The sequence below is a fragment of the Humulus lupulus genome, chromosome X (assembly GCF_963169125.1).
Source record: "Humulus lupulus chromosome X, drHumLupu1.1, whole genome shotgun sequence".
In the NCBI taxonomy this organism is placed as follows: Eukaryota; Viridiplantae; Streptophyta; class Magnoliopsida; order Rosales; family Cannabaceae; genus Humulus; species Humulus lupulus.
In genome coordinates, this window is record NC_084802.1 from 6,760,735 (window position 1) to 6,780,959 (window position 20,225).

A 20,225-nucleotide genomic window follows, 5' to 3' on the forward strand; every position below is an offset into this window, starting at 1 on the left:
ATTTTTATATTAGTTTTAATTAGTTTTAGATTATTTTATTTAGTTTCCCCCATTAAGTAATTAATTTGCCTCAATTATGTGTAAATATGAAGACAACTAAATTGATTTCAAATGCTAATTTTTTGTGCAGGGATTTCAAGAATGTTGCAGCATTTTCTGTAGCAAAAGACACAACAAACACTTTGAAAAAGATGATGTGAACACCATATAAGTCATTTAATGAGCTATATTCTAAATGTGATACGGAGAGGTTCACAATGACTTATTTGAGCTGGTTTTAAGTGGTCCAAAGGAGGAGAATAGGTCTTGCACTTGATAGCAAAAGAAAGATAAATTATAGTAAATAGCCCAAAATAATTGCATCAAGAAGTTAATGTCCTTATTTTAAAAATTATAGAGAAATGACAATTTTACATTGTTGATTACATAAATTGTCATTTTCTATCATTTAATTATTTAGGAGTATATGACTTTAATATAGTGTTATATGTTTATTAGTTTTTATTTTAAAGTTATATTGATTTTTTAAGTTTTTTATGGGTTGTTAGTATATTATTTTCCAACTACTATATATGTTTGTTGTAGTATGATATATATATATATATTTTTTTTTTATGGTAGTATATAATTTTGTATCATGGTATATACATTTTAATGGTAGTATATAATTTTGTTATCATGGTATATACATTTTTTAGTAATAATTTTGTAAGTTTTATTGGTATATTATTTTTCAACTCAGTATATGTATTTTGTGGTATGATATATCCTTCAACAACCCATAACAAAATGAAAAAAAAATCAAAATAACTTTAAAATAAAAATCAATTAAACAAAACTAATATACATATACCATAATATTAAAATATTTATAATAAAATAGTAATTTGCTAAAGGGCATATTTGGTAATATGTAATATATTTTACTACAAAATTAAAAACATGGACATTTACTTACCTTCACACATACCATTAAGGGTCATTTTATATCAAGCCCCCAAAAGAAATTGGGCAAAAAGAGGGTAGTTTCCCTAATTTGTGGGGCCCTAGCTTTATACAAAAGAGAACTCAGCCACCATTTGAGAGAGAGTTGTCATTGTAGAGAGAAGAACACAAAAAATGAGGAAAAAGTAGAAGAAATTACAAGCTTGAGGAGAATCAAAGGAATAGGAGGAATACAAGATCATTGATTCATTATCTTTGACTTGTTTTCTCCTCTTTAATCTCGTTTAGTTTGTAATTTCTATCTTTTGTTATTTAAATACCCATGGGCATATTTGATTTTTTTGGATTTGTGTTCGTGAATTTAGATATGAACCTAAACATTTGAGACTTGAATTATTACTGGATTTTATGTCTTAGTTTTCAATTTCTAGCACTTTATTTTATCAAAAATGTCATTGTTCATTCAAGTGTGCTTAGTGATGAATTCTTGTTGTTGTTTGGTCATCAATTAATGACAGGATGATTAATTATATTTGTGCTGGGAAGTTTGAAAATAATGGAGGAACTTGAATGACACAAGTAGATAATCTTGTTAATTAGATTATGTTTTGTGAATAGCATAGGAATGTGTTATTTGTCTTGTGTAACAACTGTGAATTGAAACTTAAAATTGAATTCTTAAACTTGATTGACATAAGAATATGTTTAATTAGATGAAAGAATTAATACCATAGGATTTTAGAAAGTTCTGTGAACTTATTTTGAATTTTTATTAACTTTGAGAATTTTGCTACAGCAAAACGTACAGATCACTTGACATAGATGAATTTAATAATTCAAGTTCATTTCAACCAATTGAATTTCTCTTGCTTTTAGATTGTCATCTTAGTTTATTATTTCAAGTGTATTCAATTTATTTTTCACCACTCTTAAATCGTTTGGTTGTAATGCCCCGGAATCCCTAATGCGGTTTAATGGCGGGATTAGTAGGCCGGGAGGGCCATACTTGTTTAATTATGTCATTAATTGATAATATGCATGTTTATGTGAATTATATTATAATATGATTTTATATGCATGCATGTGAGTCCACATTTAGTTATTATGATATTTTGGTAATTTGACATGTTGAGGGCATAATTGTATATTTGTATGCATGCCGGTGACATATTGTTGAGACCACATTATAATGTGGGTTTGTTCGAGCTATTCGGCATGAGACGATCACGGAATATTGATTAGTGGTCTAGTCATAACAGGTTTAAGTTCGGGGCTCAGGATGAGTCTCGGGGTGATTTTAATGATTAGAGCGTTTCCGGGAATTAATGGGTAACAGGATATGAATTATTGGTGTTTGAGATTATCAAGAATAGCGGGAATTGGAGAGCGTTAATTATAATTAACGAAATAAGTGGAAAATACCAATTTTGCCCTTGGGAGCCTTTAGAAACCCTTATTAGACCTAGGAGTATAATGGTCTTTTCACCCCTAGGATTGATATAAACCATTTTAGGCTATAAAAGAAGTAGAAAAACAGAGCATCTTCAAGAGCCTTCCGGTACCTTTTCTCTTTCAGCTTTCTTTGTGATTTTTTAACCATTCTTGAGGATTCAAGCTTGGGAAGTAAGCCTTGGGAGTTTGAGAGTGTGTTCCACCCTTGAAGAGCATCATAAGCTGAGCTTGGGGTAAGTTTCTAGCCAATGAATTCTCTAGTTTTCCATGTTTTGGTTCTAGTTTTCTGTTGTGATTTCTAGGTTGAATACTTGGTTTTGTTGGGAGTTTTGGCTAGGGTTCTTATGGTTGTGATGTTTGGGGTATGTTAGGATGGTTTTTGGGTTCATTGGGTACCAAAAATGGGATTTGGAAGCATTGGAATCAAGTTGGAATCGAAGGAGTCGAAGAAGGAGGTTTCAAGGGAGTGCTGGTCTGGGGGTAGCGCTACAGCACCCACCCTAGGGTGCTATAGCGCTACACAGGATTCTTTTGGGCATTTTGGGGGTTCTGAGAATAGCGCTGGGGCGCTAGGGAGCAGTGCTGTAGCACTACTTTGTTCCTTCAGAATCCCGTTTTGGGTGTTTTTAAGGGTTTTTGGGTCAGGGTTTCAATCCTTAAGGCTCGAGATCGAATCTACTCACCGTGTGGGCATGTTTCGGGGTCCCGAGAGTGGGGTTTAGGTTAAGACCCTTTCATTGTTGATTTTCATTAATGGAGGTCATAATTGGTTGTGATTAGGTAACTGCTAAGGAATTAAAAGGTTGATCGTTCTCAGGAGTCGTTCTTATAATACTTCTCGCTCGAACCTGAGGTAAGAAAACTGCACCCCGTGTATATGACATCCATGATTATTTTTGAGGCATGTTGGTTGATAAATGTGGACATGGATTGCATATTAAGTGCTAGCAAATGTTGTTTACTTGTGTATGGCACTGATTAGTCAGGGACGGCACTGGTCGCGTATCACTGACCTAAGAGTCAGAAACGGCATTAGCGTCCTGAATGCAGGGTCGAATGAAGATTAGATCTAATCGATATCAGCGTTGAATGACTCTAAGGCATTAACGTTGGACCGACCCTAAGGTCGATGAAACTTATAAGCGCTTGGCTAGTCTAAGCTAGTTACTCAGAGCCAGGGCCTAAGGCCCAGGTGACCGTTTGTCACATGGCTAGAGAACGATGTTCCAAGGTTATGAATCTATGGTCATGAGGAAGGTTATGTTGGTGACTAGTCATCATGCACCTATCCTGTTTAAGTTAGTGAAAGGTTCACTTATCTGTTAAGCCCCAGTGACCCTATCGTCATATGGCTAAAGGGATTTGTTCCCATCTTGGTGACTTTTGCGATTGTCACTTATCTATTTTGGACTGAAAGTCCTGAATGATTATTATGATCATTGTTGATATTATATCATGCTATATTGAGTTTTCTTGCTTGGCCTTGGCTCATGGGTGCTATGTGGTGCAGGTAAAGGGAAAGAAAAGCTCACCCAGCCTTGAGTGGAGAGCTTAGGTGGTGATGTGTACATATGCGGTCGCTTGACCCCCACGGCCAAGGAGTTCTCAGAGGAACTAGGGGTTTACCCTATTTTTGCCGCTTAGGTTGGCGGGTTTGTAAATTTGAAACAGTAATGACCATTTTGAGATGTAAATAACTTGTAAACGTTTTGATGGGCTCATGTACAGTTTTATGTATTTAATAAAATATATCATTTCCTTTTTATTGGTTTTTTCCACCTTAGCCTGTTAATAATACTTAGAAGCACGTTTTTAACCAAAGGACTCGGGTAGCAGGTCAAATTTCCGGTTCACCGATCACCGTAACTGTTCTGGGGTAACTAGGGCGTTACATTGGTAATTGATTTGCGTACAATTATTTGCTAATTCTTAAACTTGATTGGCATAAGAATATGCTTAATTAGGTGAAAGAATTAATACCATGGGATTTTAGAAAGTTCTATGAACTTATTTTGAATTTTTATTAACTCTGAGAATTTTGCTACAGCAAAACGTACAGATTACTTGACATAGATGAATTTAATAATTCAAGCTCATTTTAACCAATTGAATTTCTCTTGCTTTTAGATTGTCATCTTAGTTTACTATTTCAAGTGTATTCAATTTATTTTTCACCACTCTCAAATTATTTGGTAATTGATTTGCGCACAATTATTTGCTAATTCAATACATGTGAAGACGATAGTCAACTTAGCATTATATTACTTGTTTTATAACTGACTACATTTGCACATTATTAATCAAATTATATCACAAACATTGGGTAACCTAACTTTTAATTTTTATTTTTTTAAATTTATTTAAAAAATAAATTAATTAATTAAACACTCTTTGTTTCCTCTATCTCACTATCCAATATTTGTTTCACAGTCTTCCCATCTAAGATATGAAAATAGTTAAACCATTATTGGAGACTTTACCCCTGATGATGTCATTATCGCCGCCGGAAAAACACTTGGAGGTTTATGCATATGCATGGTACAAGAAGACAAAGACGATATTGTGGAAAGTTTGAAAACGATTTTATAGGAAAAGTCTACCATTGCTCTGAAATCTCGTTGTCGACGATGAATTATGGGAAAGTCTTTACAACCAATTAACTTGATTCTAAAAGCATAAAAAAGAAACCATGATTAGGTTACAATAAAATAACTAAAAATAGAAAAGGATGTTGTTTTCATTTTAATGGTTAAAAAAACATATATATTAGAACAATAACTCCATAATATATATAAGGTTTTTGTACCCTGTGTTTTTTCCGATTACTTGTTTGTACCTTGTGTTTTAAAAAATTTATTTTTGAACCCTATATTTTGTAAAATGGTTCGAATAGACCTCTAAACTCAATTTTGATTAAGAAAAAATTGAATATAACAACACAGTTTTTAAGCAAGATGATTTTATTTTTATTCTGAATTGTTAGTTTGGTTAATTATTTGTGATTTCAGTTGAGAAAACTTTGACCAAAATCGGATTTAGGGCTCTATTTAAACCATTTTACAAAATATAAAATGCAAAAAGTAATTTGTCAAAACGGGGACAAAATAAGAAAAATAAGAAATAAAAATAGAGAAACGTGGACGGCAGGATTCGAACCTGCGCGGGCAAAGCCCACATGATTTCTAGTCATGCCCGATAACCACTCCGGCACGTCCACTCTTGTTGAACTCATGGGATTAAGACAATATTTATTCATTAAAATCTTGACTAATTGTTATAATAATAATAATAATGTTAATTAAATAAAACAAACCATGATTAGTTTACGTAACCCAAGAGCTTACTTATTTCAAACGGTCCAGAGTCAGCCATGCCAAGCTACTATTAAAATAGTTATAAATTTGTTTTTCAGTCTTTTATAAATCAAAATTTTAAAACTATATATACCAAAAGTTTTAACTCATAATATTAAAATACTTGTATTTATAAAGGTTTAACTCAAAATTATATTATAATTTTATCATATAAATTAATTATTATTATTATTACTAATTGTGCCTATATTATATAATTATTGCCCTTATTAGTTTAAACTTTTGCATGTTATCTTTTTATTACGTTTGTCTCTATAATCATGTATCGTCTTTTTAGATCCTATCATGCCAAGCTTTTGTGCTTAAAATCTACACATGTTCAAAACTTCATGTTATACTTGGTCTAAACACATTTTTTTATCATATCATGTCCGTCTATCCAGTTAGCAAATTTATACTTACATATTTACAATATTTAATTATTTCTAGAATTAAATAAAAGTCTTTTCTCTCTAACAGCTAATTAATTCATCATTGTTGTCTTTTACCACATAAATACATATCATATGTCCATATAGAAACTTGCAAAAAGAAAAAGAATCATTCCTTTTCTCATTCTCTTTGCATAGTTCTTTACAATAGATATTTTTGTTTGGAATTAGAGTCAAGGAAAACACACATAAAAGGAAATTTAATATATATATATATATACATATATAAATGACACAAGAAACAGCTAATGAGGCATAATAATTAACGCAAATATAAATTTAATAATACCCAAGACTACACTATAAATAGCCTCATTAGTTCTCTTCCATTAAAACACACTCTCATCTCAAATATACAATATCTTCGTTCAAAACTAATTATAATGAAGACAAGCATTTTTATACTTTTCTCACTATTTTCTCTTTCAGTTGGGATTGGGATAGTCTCGGCAAGAATTCCTATAAGTTCACCATGCCCAAGTCCACAACCTTCAGGCCCAGAAAGACCAGATCACAAATGTGGGCCAAATTATGGTTACAGTCCATGTAATCCAGGAAGGTGTTGCAGCATATATGATTATTGTGGCAGCGGCCCTGCTTATTGCCAAGGAGGACAGTGCAGATATCAATGTTGGACAAGTCCTCCACCTATGAGCCTACCTCCATCAAGCCCAACATCTCCACCTCCACCAAGCCCACCTCCACCAAGCCCACCTCCTCCACCTTCAAGCCCAGAAAGACCAGATCACAAATGTGGGCCAAATTATGGTTACAGTCCATGTAATCCAGGAAGGTGTTGCAGCATATATGAATATTGTGGCAGCGGCCCTGCTTATTGCCAAGGAGGACAGTGCAAATATCAATGTTGGACAAGTCCTCCACCCATGAGCCTACCTCCATCAAGCCCAACACCTCCACCCCCACCAAGCCCACCTCCACCAAGCCCACCACCTCCACCTCCAGGCCCAGAAAGACCAGATCACAAATGTGGGCCACATTATGGTGACAGCCCATGTAATCCAGGAAGGTGTTGCAGCATATTTGAATATTGTGGCAGCGGCCCTGCTTATTGCGAAGATGGACAGTGCATATATCAATGTTGGACTAGCCCACCTCCATCAAGCCCAATAGCTCCACCCCCACCTCCAGGCCCAGAAAGACCAGACCATAGATGTGGGCCAGCTTTTGGCAACATTCCATGTGATACAGGAAGGTGTTGCAGCATAAATGGATATTGTGGCAGCACATCTGATTTTTGCGAACCAGGAAGTTGCAGGTCTCAATGTTGGACCGGTCCTCCACCTAGCTAGGGTTTTGCTTGAAGATGACAATGATGCTAATAATGTTATAAACAATATTAAAAGATAGCTCTTGTTAAGAGAGCTTATTACTACCTACCTACCTACCTACTGTTTAATTTGTGTGCACATGTCTTATTGTGACAAATAAATGAGCTACTTTAATTAATGATTTAATTAATGAGTAATGATATGTGCACTCAAAATATGTACCCAAACATTACATATAGTGGCGTGGCACTGTTTTTTAAAACAGTGAGTCTTAGTTTTGATAAATGTGATTGACTAGATTAAACTATCACATCACTTTATGTAATATTTTGGTACATATTTTGGGTGCACATATCATTACTCTTATTTAACTACATTATTTTTAATGTTTCATTTCTTAATTGTTATAAAATAATTAATGAAACTTGCATTTTATTGTTTGATAAATCTATAGAATAAGTATTAGGATATTATTGACGTCGTTTTTCGTCAACTTAAAAAGGAGAGCAATTAAACAAAGATATATCAGAGGAAATAAAAGAAAATGAAAACAGGATCTTTTTTACGTGGTTCAGCAGTTAAATATGCCTAGTCCACGAGTCTGCGTTATAAGTGCTTGGGAGTTTTCTGGAAACTTTTCAGGGAATAGTTACCCAGAGTTTTCTCTCAAGATCTCAGAATTTCGGTCCTCCACAAATGGAGTTTTATTCTCTATTTATAAAGAATGCTTCAAAATTCATTCCCACATATTTCAGGAGGATATTTTGTAAATCAAATAATATAATGACATTTAATGTCTTCTTTCCTACGTACACGGAAACATCCCATAAAATGTGGGATTGGATAACAAATTGTATAATATCCCTTAAACATTGCGATTTTACAACAATAAATACATTCATATGTAACCGATTAGCTCAGATACGGAATCCATTACATTTTCGAAACTATTTGTCAATCACGAGCTCGTCATCTTACTTCACCTATGTTTATAGCAAGTATCCATTGATGAAGTCATCACATTCGAACTTACACTTACCGAGCTCGAACCATCTTGTCTGAAGGCAAGAGATGCATCAAGAAATATATACAAGTGTTAACCCATGGCTATTACGAGCTCAGAGCATATTCGAGGCTACGCACTCTTCGAGCTTTCGAGGTCGTTATTTACAGCAACACGGTCTGACTAAAGGGTCATATGACAACCGTGCATATTTCGAGCTTACACCTAACGAGCCTAGATTTCGGGATCATAACTTCTCATGCTCGAAATCTGGGTGTAACAAATATATACTATGTAAGTACACAAGTCGTTTCTAAAGTTGCATTTAACTACCAAATTTTTATTAATTTTGGGTAAAAGGTTCTAGAAAGCTAATTTTGTTTAAATAATATATACACGTGGTATTACAAATAATGACATGGAAACATAAAAATGTGCCACCTAAATGGGTTAGTGCCATGCAATGCAAACTTAAGCCCCTAATTTTTTTTTCCATATTAAATTAGTACAAAAAAATATATATTTTAATATAGATTTTAAGAAAAAATATGGAGAAAAAACCCCTGTAATTTTTTTAAACATAATTAGCCTCGTCAAGAAAAATTTATAATTTTGTTCTTGGTGCCACATAAGCGTATTTAACACGTTAGGTACAAACGATGGTACCAAAATAATTATGAAATATACTTTTTTCATAATGTTTTTTATGGTAATTTTGCCACGAATATTTTATAAATCTCTTCTATATAAAAAGTGTATAGATAACGAAAATTATTGGCTTAACGTTTTGTTTCATTAACTTTAACGAAATATTCTAAATATTTAATGGAATATTCTAAATATTTAACGAAATATACCTTCAAAACTAATTAAAAATATATATTTATCAATTATATTAATATAAATTCAAATTCAAATGTTATAAAATATATATTATTATAATAATATATAATACAAGGCTAGATATTTAATAATTATATTAATATAAATTTAAATGTTATAAAATATTATTATGATAATAATCTATCATTTTAACTTCTTACTAATTATATTAATATGAAAATATTATAAAATGTTATTATGATAATAATATTTAATACAAGATTATATATTTAATACTTATATTGATATAAATTTAAATATTATAAAATATCATTATAATAATAATTTTTATTATAAAAATAATCATTTATGTTTAAAAAGATTATCATATAATGGGAGTGACTACAATGCTTCCACTTTTTTGACAACATTGGTACATCCTTTTTCTATTTTCGGCACCTAAATAGATATAATTACAAACTTTTGTATATAACAGTGTACATTGCAGCTATCTAATCTAAATTATCCTACAAATTTTGAAGAAATTTTGAATAATTTATGTTACCGAAAATAAGGTCAAATTGTTTGTTGCACGTGTACCTGTTTTTTTGTGTATACAAGTAAAATTTGACAGTTTAAACCATGTTTTCGGCTTCGTAAACTATTCAGAATTTCTGTAAAACTTGTAGGATGTTCTAAATAACTACAATGTACACCGTCATATAAATGTTATTGGGATTATATCTATCTAGGTACCGAAAAATCATAAATAATATTTTGGTTTAATTTTTCATTTAATTTGTTTATGTCATTCTTTTATATATAATATTTATTTATTTATTTGAAATTTATATGACAATAATACACATTTAATAAAAATAACTAGTAAATAAAACTAAGTAAACTTGTGTTACACGTTGACTAATTAAAGTGTGTGTAATTATGATGTATCATTTGTTGTAACCATATTATTTAAATTATAAGGAACCCACCTAAAAATATCAAATATTGTTGATATTTGTGACACATATTGTGTAAATGTAGTTTGACTAGCATTATTAAGTTGATATTACATATGATCGAATGTAAATTTTGTGTGTGACAATACGCATAATAAAATATGTACAATACATTAATTGAAAAAAAAAAAAAAAAAAAAATAGGCGTGGACGGCAGGATTCGAACCTGCGCGGGCAAAGCCCACATGATTTCTAGTCATGCCCGATAACCACTCCGGCACGTCCACCCATGTTGAATGGATAGGATTAAGATTATATTGATTCAATGAAATTCCATAATTATAAATAATAGCAATATTATTAATTAAATAAAAAGAAAACAAGAAGATACTCCAATGAGGGGAGGAATATGAGAGTAAGCAATCTAAGCAACAAAAAAACAAGTCTAAATATATGCCATCAACATCAAAGTTGGATGAAAAATATCCTAAAGACAAGACACCAAAGCAAAGCAAAACAACAAGGAAGCATTGCCTAAATAAGAACTTTAACAAATTAATATATTTATCTTCTTCAATAAACTTATAAGCTAAATAACACATTGCATTTGTTGATGTGTGTAGTATTAGTTCCTATAAATCCTATTCACCAATATGTTAGGACAAGTTAGTTATTTAACTTGCTTAACAACCTTTCCAACCAAAAATGGGATCACAAGTCAGCTGCCTATAAATAGCCTATATCCTTTTGTTTTCACATAAGAAAGAGAGCAATTATAGAGTACAGAGAAAAGATTGAGGGGTTATTTGGGTTTTGTATAAAGCTGCATATGTAGATGAATACACAAGCTTGGGTGTGAGTGTTAGAGATTGATACACTTGAGAGAAACCAAGAGAGATTGTTCTTACTCGACTGTAATGTACCAAGATTATTTCTCAATCAATAAGAAGAGGAAGAGATAGTGTTCCAAAACAGGAGTAGAGCCATAGATCACATTGATCAATTGGTCTTGAACCAGTATACTTTGTGGTGTCTTTTACATTTCTTCAGTTACTTATTGTTCTTGTTCCTTAAGTGTTTGTTGTTCTGTTTTTACTAATTTTGATTGTTTTTCTAACTGTTAAGTTCTTGGTTTGATTTTGTTAGCAATACTTTCCCACAATGTGTTAAATTGTCTTCCCTTTGTTTGTTAAGGAAGAAAAGTGGGAGGATTGAAAGGTTTTGAGGGAAAAGTGAGGAGAAGTAAAAAAATAGAGTAGTTTGGTAAGAGAGAATATAGAGTGGAAAGGAAAATTGGAAAGAAAAAAATGAGTGGGCCCATACCAAATATTTTCTCACCAAATTGGAGAGAAATGTGAGGAGAGAACGTGTTACTTTTGTAGTTGATGATAATATGACCAAATTAACCTTCAAAAGTTGAATATTATAAGGGTAAAAGTGTCTAAAAATATTTTTTTTCTTTTCTGAATTTCAATTAAAATAATAAATAAATTAGTTTTTTTCTACCAAACGTATAGGAGAGAAAATACATTTACTTTATTTCCTTTGACTTTTATTTCCCAATTATTTTTTCTCTCCTCCTTATTTTCTATCCAATCTACCAAACATAGGCTTAATGTTCTACTAATGCTTATCTTGATTCTACCACAGGTATCATTGAGGAGGGACGTAACACTGGATATCAGGGAGCAGGAAGGATTATTACGAGTCATTGTACAATGAGAGTCAGGCACAGTTCAACTCTAGATATGAGACTAAACATTTTACAATCACTGTGTCCGATCAAGTACGATGCTAAGTGATGCATAGCTATGGCTTTTAAAGTTGAAATTATCACTAGCTAAGTTACATTTTAGGTAGAAACATGTCAAAGAACTAAACCTTCTTCTTCTTTGGAGTAGAAATGGACGAGGAAAAACATATATGGATAATAGATGGCATGGCTGTTTTTTGGTTTGAAATGTTAAAGTGCTTTGGCAACCAAGGAATGGTTGTAACAGATTATTTTCTAAAAATAAATTAAATGTTCATTTGTTGATTTCTTTCATAAGTCCGTCCTGGAGTGGTGTATATTTTTCATTTAAATGTTTGCTTTTTAGTTTTACTGACTGAGTTTTGCTTGGAATTTCCTCTCTTTTCAGGTTACCTCTTGTGAACATGCCTTCTGCAAAGCTTGTCTGATTGATTATGCTGCTTCCTTGGGACAAGTCTCATGCCCTTCCTGCTCGACACTGCTTACTCTTGATTTGACATCAAATGCAGATAATGAGAATCACACCAGTAAAACTACAACAAAGGGCTTCAAGGCATCAAGTATTCTAACCAGAGTTCAACTTGACAATTTTCAAACAAGTACAAGAATTGAGGCTTTGGTATGTATAATTTTAATAAATCATGTATTGTCTTTGAACTCTTTAGTTCATGTGATCTCAGATGATACGTGATTTGACAAGTATTCATGTATTGTATATAGTCTCTTTTAAAAATACTTGCCATAGTTTTTGTCATCGTGTTATACCCAGAATATTTGTATGGGAAGGGGAGGGGATCAAATGAACTCGTATTATTAATTTACTGCAATAAATGACTCATTTAATATAGAATGACCCAATGCCTTGCCCTTTGACAGTAACGTCGATGGTTGCTCAGCAGCTTTGGGAAAATTAACAGAAGCAGACATGAAGTTTCTTTTTATTACTTAGAGAGATAATTATCCATAATAGCCCCCTAGCATTGGGCTGTGGAGAACCCTGTCGTTTTTTGGCTTATATTTACATCGTTGCACAAGTACATAGTTTTTTCTTTTGATGGGCTGCTGCTTTGAAGTGGCCAAGAATCTTGAAAACATATAATTTTCCTACATAGTTGGTATCAAGTACAAGTTTTGTGATCGGTGCATTTTGTGGTGAATGATTTTTTAGTATAATGATGTGGTAAAGGCATATCGGCTTCAGAAGTTTTTCTTGCCATGTCTTAAAATTTAAGGGCTTACCAAACAATATGATTTGCGCTCTTACATAAATTGTACCATGTAGGGTGACGAATCAAACTACAGAACTAGTAGTAAAGCAAATTTAAAGCCATCACCAAAACAATCAATGTAATCTGACGTTTGATTAGGACATCAGCAGCAACACTGGAAGAACTTATTGAAGCGACTAAATATAGCAACTCTTGCAAACAATTTCCGACGTTGCAATTGACAACATACTTGACATGGACGAGTAAATAAAAGATATCTCAAACAAAAATTTTAAGCTCAGGTGTGTGATTTATTCTAGTTTATGCAGCACTACTGCATGTATCTTGTAAAATGTAATCTGTAAGAAATTTCTTCTCATACATCGAGGAGAAGTCTGCGGGGATCTTCAACCACATCTTTGATGCGACGCAAGAAGAAGACGGCCTCTCTTCCATCAATCAGACGATGATCGTATGTTAGGGCAATATACATCATTGGCCTTGGAACAACATTGCCTCCAACAACCATTGGACGACTCACAATTGAGTGCATCCCCAATATAGCAGACTGCCACAACAGTTAAATGATGTAAATTTGTCAATAAATGAGAGATAGACTCTAAATTATGTCAAAGGTACATATTTATCAACCACAATAAATGCGAGTATAAAGCAATACCTGTGGAGGGTTGATGATGGGCGTACTCAAAAGGCTTCCATAAACACCACCATTAGAAATTGTAAATGTGCCACCAGCCATCTCATCAATTGATATGGATCCGGCAGTTGCCTTCTTAGCAAGAGTGTTGATTTCCTTTTCTATTTCAGCAAAGTTCATTCTTTCAGCATTGCGGAGAACTGGGACTACAAGACCCTTTGATGACAAAAAGGATTTACTATTTGTTAGGCGTATGTTAAAATAAAGGTATAATCAAATAGTCCTCTATAGATGTTCAATGTAAAAATGAAACGGCCATACCTTTGGGGTGCCCACTGCAATGCTAATATCAATGTAATCTCTATATATGATGTCATCCCCATCAATAACCGCATTCACAACTGGCTGATACTGAAGCGCACTTATGGCAGCCTAAAAGACAAAATAGGGAGTTTCAGGAATGCCCAAAGAATTACAGCAAGATTATGAAACTGTGTAATGGCACATTTAATGTTTTCGACAGTTCTATACACAGACAAAAAAGAAAACGAGGCACGTACTTTCACAAAGCCAGACATCAGTCCCAATTTCACTCCATGTTTTTCATAGAAAGCATCCTTATATTCTGATCGAATATTCATCAAGTTAGTCCTGCATTATAAAAGTAATGTTAATGGACAGCGAGAGAGCTGCATTCAGAGAATTGATATTCTCTTCCACTTTTTTCAAACCATCCTCACATTATTATATATAAAATATGTTCTTGTATCCAATGTGTGGGTGTGTTTTGGGTTAACAAGAACAAGGAAGAAGTTTACGCCATAGAAACACTCAAGACAGATTGCAGAACATTGAATCATAGCAAATGCTACTAACAAGGCCCAACTTTCACTGGATAATATAGATGAATCAAACTTACATATCAACCTCGTTAAATGTGGTCAACAAAGCAAACGTATTCTGAGAATCCTTCAAACGTGTTGCAACTCGTTTCCTGAGTCTTGTCATGGGAACCTAGACATATAGAAAAATAATAATAATAAAGAAATTGTAGAAATTCCAACCAAAATAAAATATTATTTTACACATGCATAATATAACTAACCCGTCTTTCCCTATCCTTTGGAGGAAGCTGGGGTTCTGTGGGTTTTGGTGGTGGTGGAAGTCCCTTAGATTTGGGTTGTGGCGGAGATGGCTCTTTCTTTGCCTCCTTGATAGGGGCCGTCTCTGTTTTGGGGGCCTCTTCTTTGGAAGACGGTGGCGGCTGACTAACAGCCTTTTCTGACGGAGCAGCTTCTGGTGCACCTTCACCTGATTTTGATATAGCAGCAACCTTAATGCCTGGTTCCACCGTATCACCTTGGTTGGCCAAAAGCTACTACCAATTATATAGAAATCAGTACAAGAGGAGTAGAGTAACTTGTATATCAACGAGATCTCAAGAAATTAAAACGCCATGCTTCCAAAACTATTACCTTAGTTATAACTCCAGCTACAGGACTGACAACATCGATTGTCACCTAATGATACACAAAACAGAATAACAAACAATAAAGTTATTCAACAACCCTTCAAAGTGCTTCAAATACAATAATTGTAAGTTTGTACCATAGAAGTTGCATAAGATAAATTACCTTATCAGTTTCAATTTGAGCAATGGGCTCATCAGCTTCAACTCTATCACCGGGTTCTGCTTGTTATGCACCATAAACATGAGAAGGCAAGGCATCAATTCATGTACATGCACACATTATAAATCTCAACAAGTAAACATAACGTCTAGACTAGTGAATGGATAAGAGACAATCAAGCAGCCACTATTGACGTACTCTTTAAGAAAAGAGCCAAAGTCCCATCAGTAATAGATTCACCCATGAAAGGAACAGCAGCTTCAACCACATCTCCTGCACAATTCAACAGTAAAATTTAAGGGAAAAGTATCAAATGTAATGCCAAAATCACCAGTCACCACCTCGTGGTATGGATATATGATATGAAGATCAAGTGAGTTAAACCAGATGAGGAATACCATCATCTGAAGAAAATGATCTATTGCTCAATCTGATAAAAGATTCAGTTTGAGATATGGCATTAACATCCCTGCAGCCAACCGCCAAAAGGTAAACATTAGCAAGAGAGAAAATGAAAAATTATAAATGACGATCGAATGAGAGGAAATTCAAAATCCAAGCACAAAGATTTTTTTTTATATAAAAAAAAGTGACAGAAAACTCAATAACCTGCCAAGTTTCGGATAGGCATGACCGCCTACAATGAAGGGGGAAAGGGAAAAAGAAGACAAAATTAGAGATTGGGAAACTAGAGAACATAGACAAAGATGCAAATTAAAACTGCGAAATCAGAAACTTATACAATAATGTCCACAAATTACCTAAAAATGTGTGGTAGCTAGAGCTCTGGACACAGGCAATCTCTTTCCAAATGAAGGAGGACTGCAGATTTAAAAGCAAATTGAGAATGTGAAATTACAGCAAATAACACATTTAGCTTACAATTTTCACAACTCCATGGTAAGGAGGTGCAATATCAACATTAAATTTCTCATTGGTTATTGTAAACCATAGAAGAAAACTAGAGGGAGAAAAGTACGCAACATACTTTTAAAAAAAAAATCTATGCCAAAAAGGCTCCCTTTTAATCAAACTCTCAATGGCACATCAAAAACCCAGTTATCAAACAACAAAAGGGAAGAGAAACAAATTCCCAAGTATTAGTACCTCTTTACGCGCAGTATGATAACAGCTTGACCCGGAAACTGTAGGCTTAGCTTTCCAGGCTTGTCCCAACACCTGAGACTATTCATTAATATAGAAAAAGAAAACATTAAAAAAAATCCCTAATTTTTTTCAAAATCAAACAATTTTTCGAGAAAGAACTAGCACAAAACAAAGGTTGCCCATTACAAAACCAATGACAAAATTACATCAAAAAAAAAAAAAGCTTATATGGATATACCGAAGCAACTCTACGGCGGAGAACTCCCCAAATCATTTCTCTTCAATCCTTCAATATCTGAAAAATGAGATGAAAAATATGAACTAAATCAGCATATTGAAGTGACAGTCCTCAATTTAGAACAAAACAATCTCTGCACGCCACATTAAATAGCAATTATTTTTTTTTTCCTTGCCCTAATAACCATACAAGTTAAACGTAAAATATACCAATTTTCCTCAAAATATAAAGATTGAAATGCAAAGATTCAATAAGATCCAAAGTTAGAGAGGGTTGGGCATGGGTTGGGTTGGCTGGGTTGAGAGCAATTTAATGAGCAAACCCAACTACATCAGCATAAAGAATTCCAACCCATTCAAAATGTTTTTAATGTATAACCCAACCCTACTAACTACATTGTTGCATGGGTTGGGTTGGTCGGGTTGATCATAATTTTACACTTCAAAATTTAACTCATATAAGAAATTTAAAAAAATGATGAAAGTACGTAAAACCTAAAAATATAAACAAAATAAAGTTATTACAGTCATCTAACTAATAGTGAATACAAAAAAAAAAGGTTTAAACAAAATAAAAAGTTTGAATCTTCTCTATTGTTGCTGCCTTGCCCTTAGTTATATCGTCTACAATGCAAAAACCAAAAACTATACTATTTAATGAAAATATATCAACATAAAAGAATGAACATTAACAAATCTGAATGATAACACACCTTACAAGTACAACTCAGGCTGTGATAAATGACATAAGAAATGTTGTCAAAAATTTCAAAAAAGAGAGGGTGGGAGAGAGAGTAACAAAGTCACTTGATCTAGATCATCAATAATTCTAACAGTCAGGGGAAACTACAAACATTTTAATGCTATTAACCAATCTGGCTGATAAGATACTAGAATGACATCAAGTTTTGACACAGTATCCATTATCTCCAAGATTTATCTCAGTTAAAAAAAGAACACAAAAATTGGCCGATTTGGATGAGTTTTGTGGCTGTAGGTTAACAAAGATCAAGATATTAAATAAATAGATATGCGATACACAATAAAGCTACAGGTCAACAGAATCTAATTCAATAACTCAAAAGAACCAAAGTGACCAAATATAAAAGAAAAAATACACATGTTCACATCTTATGATAACACATTACAACAGAGGTGCAATGCTACAATGGTCTGCTTCAGATTACAAATTACAACTCAGTAAATACAATAGAGGTGCAATGATACTATCAATAACATTACATAGTATCAGTATTATCACTATAAAAATCATTAAGTACAAAAAACAAAAACTAAAAAACACAATATATATATATAAATAACACATTGCATAGTATAGATTTATATCATGGTCACACTATATAATATAAAATATCATATATTATACAAAAAAAATACATAAAATTCAAACATACGCAGATCTATGTTCACAGAAAAAAGTGAGCACGTGTCGCAACTCGTAAGTATGCCTCCACATGAGTAGCTAGAGGAGCAGCTCCAGACAAAATAAGCCAAACATTAAAAATATAAACATACTTCTATATCTGGTTTCGGAGCCAAAACATTAGAAATTTCATCTCCAATCCATAGTCCATACATTAATAATTATTAATATAATCTAGGGTAGAAATTTGATAACTTCATTAACAATTCATCTCCCTCGTGAAAAATGCAGTGGTCTGAGGTCAAAAAATGAACAAAAAAGTTAGATTTTTAACTTTTTTAACTTTCAAAGGCAGAGCTAGACTGTTTAGACAGATCTGTGGAATTAGATTCATGACAATCTAATTGTAAAACTAATTCAACAATACACAAATATAAAGTGAAAAGAAGAGAAGAGAAGAGAGGGAGTGAGTGAGATTTACATTTTGGAGATGGGGTTTAGAGTAGAGGAATTGGTGATATCTTTGCACATGACCTAGGTTTTTTAAATTCAAATCAAAGAACAGGAAGAAAATTTTAATAACACAACAAATCTGCAATCAAGAAAAATGCAGAAAAAGTACAATGAATCTCTAGAATCTATCTATCATCGAGGATGTAAAAAGCTAGAAGACACAAAGAAATAATCTCAACAGCTACAAAAATCATTAACTGGATAATAGAGCTGAACGCACAAGACTTAGAATTCATAACAGAAGGCTTAACAACAAATCCAATTGATGAGTTCATAACAGATGGTATTAACTAAGGATTCATGGAGTAGACTCTAGAGTTCAACTTTCACAATATAAGCTGGAGAACCCATGTATACAAAAATGTAGAAAATATAATAATAAAACAATATGGTCCACGAAATTGATCAAGCAAATACAAAACAAAAGCACTTCTCTCAAAAGTACAAAACAAAGACTAAACATGCCTATAAACTATCTATAATTTATAGTATTTAGATGGATACAATGCAAGTTATAAAACTCTCCATAAACTAGATAAAAAAAATTATATATGTTTGGTCTTATTAATACATACATAAGTTTAAATAGTCAACATCCCACTATATTATTTATATATATACCACTTGTTCATCACTTTCACTATCCTCTGTTATTTTACAATAAATACAAATTAAACTTACAGACTTACAATCCCTTGTCATCAAATATCATATAAAGATAGTACCCTTACCTGCCAAAAACAGCTGCCAAGCGGTCCTCTGCAGCACTCAATCTTTATAAGCATAAAACAACATTAAGGTCGTATCTTGTATCCCTAACATCCACACAAAAAAGTTATTATCCTAAACAAAATAGGATATAAAACAGACATTAATGATCGGGCAAAATGAAGACAGCCATCAACAAACACAACTTTCTTTTCTCTCCAGAATAATCTAAGGAACATCATATAGACCAAAAAACAGAATGAAATTGTAAAACTATTTCAACAATACTCAGACAAAAAGTGAAAAGAATAGAAGAGAGGCCGAAATCACACCTGATCTGGTCTGGGTTTGGTGTGGAAACAGGCGAGGTGAGGTTGCGCAAGGGTGGTCAGATGGTGGTGAGGGCTAAGTTGGGGTCGCGTCTGGGTTCGGGTCACCTGGCTTCGGGGTCGCTTGCGAGGGAGGCCGAGATGGGCGTGGGTGCTTCGGACACTTGCGCTTGGGTCCTCACGGCTCGGGTAGGAGATTGCGAGGGAGGGACGGCGGGGGAGATGGATCACGAAGATGGCGGTGGTGTTGAGTTTTGGGGGTGACGGCTGGTTTAGAAATGAAACTAGGTTAAGGGTTGTTGATAGTTACGGATTGATTATTGGGCTTAGCTGTTTACTTTGGTTTGGGCCAATAATGTATAGATTTTAAAATGATTTTTACACAACTAATTATAATAATATTTTATATTACTATATTAATA

General features: G+C 33.2%; 2 protein-coding genes, 1 long non-coding RNA gene and 2 other non-coding genes across 7 annotated transcripts; 2 read left to right on the plus strand and 3 right to left on the minus strand.

Moving 5' to 3' along the window:
- Positions 1-5,532: 5,532 nt before the first annotated feature.
- TRNAS-AGA (transfer RNA serine (anticodon AGA)) lies at positions 5,533-5,614 on the minus strand. Its single transcript has one exon. It is a non-coding gene; the product is annotated as a tRNA-Ser (tRNA).
- Positions 5,615-6,852: 1,238 nt separating this feature from the next.
- LOC133805447 (chitin-binding lectin 1-like) lies at positions 6,853-7,512 on the plus strand. Its single transcript, XM_062243632.1, has one exon. The coding sequence runs from the start codon at positions 6,853-6,855 to the stop codon at positions 7,510-7,512; it is 660 nt and encodes a 219-aa protein (XP_062099616.1).
- A 2,968-nt stretch (positions 7,513-10,480) lies between these two features.
- Positions 10,481-10,562, minus strand: TRNAS-AGA (transfer RNA serine (anticodon AGA)). Its single transcript has one exon. It is a non-coding gene; the product is annotated as a tRNA-Ser (tRNA).
- A 494-nt stretch (positions 10,563-11,056) lies between these two features.
- LOC133805173 (uncharacterized) lies at positions 11,057-13,334 on the plus strand. Its single transcript, XR_009878877.1, has 3 exons — positions 11,057-12,061; positions 12,417-12,647; positions 12,905-13,334. It is a non-coding gene; the product is annotated as an uncharacterized LOC133805173 (long non-coding RNA).
- A 30-nt stretch (positions 13,335-13,364) lies between these two features.
- On the minus strand, positions 13,365-20,108 carry LOC133805172 (dihydrolipoyllysine-residue succinyltransferase component of 2-oxoglutarate dehydrogenase complex 2, mitochondrial-like). Of its 3 annotated transcripts, none has more exons than XM_062243279.1 (16): positions 19,807-20,108; positions 19,498-19,581; positions 16,871-16,927; positions 16,633-16,710; positions 16,287-16,347; positions 16,135-16,162; positions 15,924-15,994; positions 15,724-15,798; positions 15,529-15,584; positions 15,370-15,414; positions 15,000-15,269; positions 14,814-14,908; positions 14,455-14,545; positions 14,216-14,326; positions 13,916-14,110; positions 13,365-13,804 (listed from the first exon to the last, which is right to left on the minus strand). In XM_062243279.1, the coding sequence occupies exons 3-16, from the start codon at positions 16,904-16,906 to the stop codon at positions 13,613-13,615; spliced, it is 1,404 nt and encodes a 467-aa protein (XP_062099263.1). In that variant the 5' UTR covers positions 16,907-16,927; positions 19,498-19,581; positions 19,807-20,108; the 3' UTR covers positions 13,365-13,612. The 3 variants fall into 3 exon arrangements, with proteins under 3 accessions (XP_062099263.1, XP_062099265.1, XP_062099264.1); XM_062243281.1 differs by having other exon boundaries at positions 16,633-16,704; positions 19,807-20,105; XM_062243280.1 differs by lacking the exons at positions 19,498-19,581; positions 19,807-20,108 and adding an exon at positions 18,735-18,756.
- Positions 20,109-20,225: the final 117 nt, after the last annotated feature.